At 38.9% G+C, this 7,500-nt stretch overlaps 1 protein-coding gene across 1 annotated transcript in view; it reads right to left on the bottom strand.

Moving 5' to 3' along the window:
- The window catches only part of LOC123498942 (locomotion-related protein Hikaru genki-like), a 170,306-nt gene that overhangs the window by 58,839 nt on the left and 103,967 nt on the right, over window positions 1–7,500 (bottom strand). Inside the window, exon 5 of the mRNA XM_045246518.1 lies at window positions 1,368–1,459. Coding sequence (XP_045102453.1) covers window positions 1,368–1,459 — 92 coding nt within the window. The remainder of the gene's footprint in view (window positions 1–1,367; window positions 1,460–7,500) is intronic.

Genomic DNA, 7,500 nt, shown 5'->3' with positions numbered 1-7,500 from the left:
GATGATGGAAAGGAAAGACAGAAGAAAGAATAAGAAAATTAAATTATAAATCAAATGAAGGAACTAATGGACAGAGAGAGAGAGAGAGAGAGAGAGAGAGAGAGAGAGAGAGAGAGAGAGAGAGAGAGAGAGAGAGAGAGAGAGAGAGAGAGAGAGAGAGAGAGAGAGAGAGAGAGAGGGCGCAAAAATAATCAGTAGTAGTAGTAGTAGTAGTAGTAGTAGTAGTAGTAGTAGTAGTAGTAGTAGTAGTAGATGATGATGATGATGATGATGATGATGATGATGATGATGATGATGATGATGCTGCTGCTGCTGCTGCTGCTGCTGATGATGATGATGATGATGATGAAGAAGAAGAAGAAGAAGAAGAAGAAGAAGAAGAAGAAGAAGAAGAAGAAGAAGAAGAAGAAGAGGATGAAGAAGAAGAGGGAGAGGATGAAGAAGAAGAAAGGAACAAGAACATAAACAACAACAATAAGAAAAACAAGAACAAGAACAAGAACAAGACGAAAAGCAAGAACAAGAAGTAGTAGTAGCATCAATAATAACATCAACAGTAACAGTAACAGCAGCAGCAGCAGCAGTAGTAGTAGTAGTAGTAGTAGTAGTAACAGCAGTAGTAACATTAATAGAACAAGAAGTAGTAGCACCAATAATAATATCAACAAAACAGTAACAGCAGCAATAATAGTAATAATAGTAGCAGTAGTAGAAATAGTAGAAGTAAACATGATCACTGAGTTTCCAGGCAGCGCAGCACGTCCAGTCTTGCCATCACGGAGGCTTTGTTAGTCAGTGAGGGTGGCACAAGAAAAGTGGCCTCCGACTCTTGATAAATGAAACAGGCCACGCATCCATCAAGGGCCTTTACTCTTAATTACATACATACTCCGTTCTCGCAGGTGATGCAGGTGTGTGTGTGTGTGTGTGTGTGTGTGTGTGTGTGTGTGTGTGTGTGTGTGTGTGTGTGTGTGTTTCTACGTAGCGTGAGGAGAAAAGACGTATGTGTTTAGGAGATAAAAATTAAGAGAGAGAACGACCTTGGAAACACAGCCATAACAACATACGAACACACACACACACACACACACACACACACACACACACACACACTTTCTTCTCTAACGACGCCTATTTTCAGAAGCCACAGAGAAGATTAGTCGCGTCTTCAAAAGCATTTTCTCCGGTAAACAATGTGGAAATCTTGTTAATCTGTCACTGGAACCCAAAAAACAACCTTTAAAATAAAACCGTGGCAACTTCATCTACGTAAAGCCTTTGGAGAGTAAAGTGGAGGTGTGTAGAAGTGAATACAGTCCTTTCTCTCCCCATCCCACTCTCTCACACACACACACAAAGAAACCTACCGTAATCTTCCTGCCGCGGTAAGTAAGCAGTGTGTTTTTGGCCAGGCTTTGCAGAGTGCACGGGCGGAACATGGACTGGAAGCGGCTGGAGTCTGGCGGTGGGAGAGAGGTAAGAACAATGAGAACAATGCAAGTAAGATGGTATTGACAGGTGGTGAACGATCCCTACATAAAGAGAGAGAGAGAGAGAGAGAGAGAGAGAGAGAGAGAGAGAGAGAGAGAGAGAGAGAGAGAGAGAGAGAGAGAGAGAGAGAGAGAGAGAGAGAGAGAGAGAGAGAGAGAGAGAGAGAGAGAGAGAGAGAGAGAGAGAGAGAGAGAGAGAGAGACGAGATGAGATGAGAGCGAGAGCACCTGTAAATCATCATTAGAGAGGTAAAACAGAGGGGAAGTCGAGACCCAGGTAAATGAGGAGGGCGTTAATGAGATCTGATTAATTAATTCCACCTGCAAAACGACTCAGATCTCGGCGTGAGTTAAGAAAGGGTAATGGAGGAAGGCGTTGCTTGGTCAAAATGAACTAATTAATTAAAACTACTGATCTGACGGAGGTAAAGCGAACTAGGACGAAAACAGAACGAGTGAGTGTTTTATAAAATGGTCCTGAAAAGAAAGAGAGATAAGGTGTGTGGATAAGGTCTGGGGTAGTCTTATCTTAGAGTCTTCTAGGTTAATGATAATGATGATAAGTGGAGGTGAGAATACAGGTGAGTTTGTTTAGTGACCCAGCAGGGATGAGAGGAAAATAAACGAGAGGACGAAAGGGGGAGGGAGGGAAAACACTGGTATTTTTACAACTGGTATCAGAAAAATATTATGTGGGGAGGGGAACGCAAAGACAAATAAATGACCGAAATACAAGGGAAATATATGTTAGGTTTGGGTTAGATTCTTTGTGTTCTCCCTCCATCCCTTCCCACCCGAAGTATGAAGAAGTTACTAGGAAAAAAAAAAAAAAAAAAAAAACAGTGTACGAGCCGGGATATGAAGAGATAAATGATGAAAATACAGGAAAAACTAAAGTTCTTCTTGTATTTACACTGTCTCCATCTCTGTTTTTCCTTCTCATTCACTCCACCAGGATAAAGACAGTGATAAAAGAAGTTACAAGGACAAAGAAAAGGAAAAAAGAAACATATATAGTTGAGATAAATAATAGAAACACAGGAAAGATTAAAGTTGCTGTTGTATTTATTTTGTTTCCATCTCTGTATCCTCCCTTTCATTCACTCCACCAGGATAAAGGCAGTGAAAAAAAAAATGTGTTACAAGGACAAAATAAAAGAAATATACAAAATGAGATAAATAAAGAAAACAGAAAAGATTAAAGTTACGTTGCCTCCATCTCTGTATTTCCCCTTTCATTCACTCCACCAGTATAAAGACAGAGAAAAAAGGTATTAAAGGGACAAAATAGAGGAAATATACATAGTTGCAATGCGTAAAGTAAACATTTTCTTTTGCAATAGAAAGAGCGAAGCCAAGGGAAACACAGACATAAATGCAACAAAAAGTAGTTTCATATGAGAACAAAATCATGAAAAAATAATAATAAAGATAATAAAAAAGACAACAGTAACAAATGGTGCAGAAACTTTTATAGAAGAGAACAAAGTAAAAAGTTTTAAAAGGGGACTGAATCAGAAATTAATTAACACAAAACAACAGCACTGCAATTTATATCCAGTTTAACAACCCTTTCAATACTGAGACATTTTTTACCTTGAAATTTGTGTACAATTAGACCATTTTATTGACATTAGAAAGGGTCTATGGAGGTCAGAAGATTAATGGTCAGAGTCAACACTATTTTAATCCCACCACGTAAGTTTCTAAAGCTGTATAAAATCACCAAATAGTAAGGTGAGTGACTATGGAAACACGTCATGGTGTTGAAGGGGTTAAATATCAGATGTGAGTGTAAGCAAGCAATTATGTCTCAGAGAGGTTATTAATTAAGGAAAGATGCAACAAATAGCAGTCAAAGCCTCGATAACAATGATAGAAAAAAAAAAGTAATTAATGGTGCAATAATTCGTTCTCTAACCTCACCGATACACAATGACTGATGTTGGTTGTTCCAGAGGGAAAAAAAAGGCATAATCAAATTAATTTTTATCACAAACCTAATACACACCAATTGATCTTTCGTTATTACACACACACACACACACACACACACACACACACACACACACACACACACACACAGCAATTTATATTCGCCAACAAGCCCACTATTTGATACAAGTGATATTGTTACATTACAAAACACATCATATTACCGCCAGTTAGCATTTACATAGTATTCGCAAAAGTGAATTGGATATGCATTGTGTAAAATAGATCAGAATAAAGATGAAAAAAAAAAAAAAAACACGCACACGCACACACACAAACAGACACACAGAGAAGAGAATCAAGGAGGGAAGTAGGTGAACAAGAGATGAAAGGAAATATAGGAGAGAGAGAGAGAGAGAGAGAGAGAGAGAGAGAGAGAGAGAGAGAGAGAGAGAGAGAGAGAGAGAGAGAGAGAGAGAGAGAGAGAGAGAGAGAGAGAGAGAGAGAGAGAGAGAGAGAGAGAGAGAGGATAAATAAGGAAATGATACAGGAAAAAATAAACACACACACACACACACACACACACAAAGGGAGGAGAGAATCAAGGAAGGAAATACGTGGAAGAGATGAAAGGAAAAATAAGGAATGGATGTAGGAAGTTGGGAATGAAAGAAAGACTAGAAAGAGAGAGAGAGAGAGAGAGAGCAATGTATGAGCTAATGAACGAATGAAATTAGGATCAAGAAAAAAGGGAGAATAGAAAGAAAAAAAAGAATGAATAGAAGGATACGAAAGGAAAATAAGACAAAGAAGGATTTTAAAGGAAGGACGTTGAAGAAAGGAACGAGAAAAACAAAATAAATAATTAAAGAAAGAAAGAAAGGCCAGAAACCCCCAGAGAATTACGAAACAGCAAACGAATAAAAGGAAGAAAAGAAAAAGAGGAAAAGAATAAAACGATGAGAAAAAAAAACATAAAAACGAAATAAAAAAAACACAAACTATAGAAAAAGACAAAAAAAATACGAAAAGAGGAAAATAATAAACGAAGATTAAAAAAAAACAGCCAGAAAAAATAATAAAATCCCACAAACCGAAAAAAATCAGAAAAAAGTGAAAAGACCACAAACTGAGGGAAAAAAAATAATAAAAAAGGTGAGAAGAAAAGCACAGTCCATGGAATTACGAGCATGTCTGTGATGGAAGGGATGCAATGGCCAGGACGCAGCTGAAGGAGTGGTGAGGAAACACAGTAAGGGTTAATTTTTATTCAGTTTTTTTTTCTTTATTTCTTCTTTTTTTTATTTTCTCCCTTTTTGTTTCTGTCATCATCTTATTTTTCTTTATTTATTCTCCACCTTTTTCCCTTTCCTTCTTATCATGAGTCACACAAGGAGGAGGCTCTTGAGGTAATAGAAGGTGTCCCAAAGATTTACAACCTACCACTATGAATACCAGAGAGAGAGAGAGAGAGAGAGAGAGAGAGAGAGAGAGAGAGAGAGAGAGAGAGAGGGGTAAGGGACAGTCAGAATCTAGTTTAACTTTCCCTTTACAACACTAACTGGAGGTCGTAGCTTGATTTTATTGGGCCTCTAGCAGTCTTAAGGGAGTGGTGGTGGTGGTGGTGGTATTGGTAGTAGTAGAAGTAGCAACATAAATACTTAGGAGTAGAAGTAGAAGTAGAAGTAGAAGAAGTAGAAGTAGAAGAAGCAGAAGTAGCAGCAGCAGTAGTAGTAGTAGCAGCAAGAGCAGCAGTAACAGTGGTAGCAAATTTAACAAGTGTAGCTCAGGATGTGTTCTTCCGTTTTAATTCACACGCGGCAGCCACACCAGTTAATAACACCAGCTCGGCACTTGCGACAGAGGCAGAGTGCACGTGTTTGTTTGTACACGTGACGCAATAACACACACGAAGGCCACACTCTCTCTGCTTTACCCAGGCGATCTATTTCTGGCGGCAGGAACTCCAATGAGAACGTGGGAGTGGAATGTGTATACGCCAGACAGAAAAGAATGTTAGTAGCCGCGATCATTTGCCTCTTTTTAATACACCTGTTCTCCTCTTTGCCTCCCTGCCTTCCACACCTCCTCATCAACTCCCTACATACTCACCTTTCCACTCCTTACCTATTCTATCTTATTCTCTCTCTCTCTCTCTCTCTATCCTATATTTATATCCTATTTTCTTTTTTCGAATTCTTTTAGTACACCTGTTCTTTTTGCCTTAATGCCTTCCACACCTGCTCTTCTACTCTTTACCTGTATACTCACCTTTCCACTCCTTACCTATTCTATATTATTCTCTCTCTCTATCTTTCCCATCTTCCTATTTTTTTTTATTATTTATTTACTTACCTTTGCAATGCCTATGAATTTACTCTCGCTCCTTATCTATCTTATGTTATTCTCTCTACCTTTCCTATGTTTTCTTCTTCCTATTTACCCAAATCTACCTACCTTCCCACTGTCTATTAATCTACTGGTGCGCCTTATTTATTCTTATCTGTTCTTATTATTCTTTCTATCTTTCCTATATTTAAATTCTCCTACCTTACCGAGTCATCTATCTATTTACTTTTCCACTACCTATTAATCTACAAGTGCTCGTTACCTATTCTACTTATCATTCTCTCTCTACCTTTCCTATATCTTCATCTTTCTATCTTTCCGAATTACTTATTTATTTACCATCTATTTTTCTCCTTCTCAATATTTCCATCTGTCTTTTGGCTAACTCTTTTCGGCACTGTGAAGGGACTGGCTGACTGAGTGGGCCTTTTTTTATATATATATTTTTTTTGCCTTTTATCAGTCTTTCCCTCCTACATAATTTTTTTCCTTTCTAATAATCTTTTTGCATCGGTAGAGGTCATACTTAGTGTTTCTTTTAGTGTACCCATGTCATTAACGTTCTCTTTCTCATACTTATTATTTTCATTTGGCTAATACTCCCTTTATTAGAGTTGGGAAATGTATCGTATCATCTTATCTTTTTTTTTTCTTTTTTGTCCAATCGCCATGATGCTGAAAAAGTGAGGTGGATCTTTTAACTCGACGTGACAGGTGTTGGTTGTCAGGGCGTCACGGGGAACAGGTGAGCTCATCTCTTTACTCACCTTCCCTGTTCCCCTATGAGTGCATCTACCAGCTCTTTACTCTCACTCATTCTCCCTGTCCCTTCATCTACCCTCCCCACGCAACAACTCTTTACATTTGTTCACTTACCCTCTCACCTGTCCACCTCCCCTTCTGCTCAATCCATCAACCCAACACTTATGACTTCCAACCCTAAAGTCTCCTCCCACATCACCTTTACCTGCCGCACGCCTCCAATTACCAAGCCTGCGAGCCCCTCACCTCATGATCTCACACCTACTTTTACAGTACCCAAATTCCTATGCTCATACTTTTCCCTCTTCTCCAACCCTAAAGTCTCCTCCCACATCACCTTTACCTGCCGCACGCCTCCAATTACCGAGCCTGCGAGCCCCTCATCTCATGATCTCACACCTACTTTTACAGTACCCAAATTCCTATGCTCATACTTTTCCCTCTTCTCCAACCCTAAACTCTCCTTCCACAACTCTTTTACCTGCCAGCGAGTCCCTCACCTCATGATCACACACCTACTTCTACTGTACACAAATTCCCATGCTTGCACTTCGCCCTCTTCTCCATCAGGTAGGGTAGGATGATCCCTCTCCTCCCACTCCTCCACATGGGCTTGTGTTCTTAATGCTTCCTTTTTTTTTTTTTTTGTTCTGTTGTTATTGTTTTGTTGGTTGAGTGTTCCGGGTTTACATATTTTTCTTCCCTCTCCCTTTATTTTTTTTCTTTATTTTTTCGATTTTTCGTGGAGGGAGAAATAGTTTGGTGCGAGAAAACAAGAGTATTACAGTGGTGGGAAGAAAAGAATTGTATAAAATTTACCAGGCAGGTTTTAATAGTTAGCCGGGTGCGCTGGAAGTACTTGTAATTATCAGAATGTATGTTGAAATTAGCAACGGGATGATAATAATACAAATGGGATTATTATTGCCTTAAATTATGCAGGTAAAATGCAGCTACGACTGGC

This window comes from Portunus trituberculatus, chromosome 48 (genome assembly GCF_017591435.1).
Source record: "Portunus trituberculatus isolate SZX2019 chromosome 48, ASM1759143v1, whole genome shotgun sequence".
Taxonomy (NCBI): domain Eukaryota; kingdom Metazoa; phylum Arthropoda; class Malacostraca; order Decapoda; family Portunidae; genus Portunus; species Portunus trituberculatus.
Note: the sequence above shows the minus strand (reverse complement) of the source record. Positions and strands in the feature narration are given on the sequence as shown.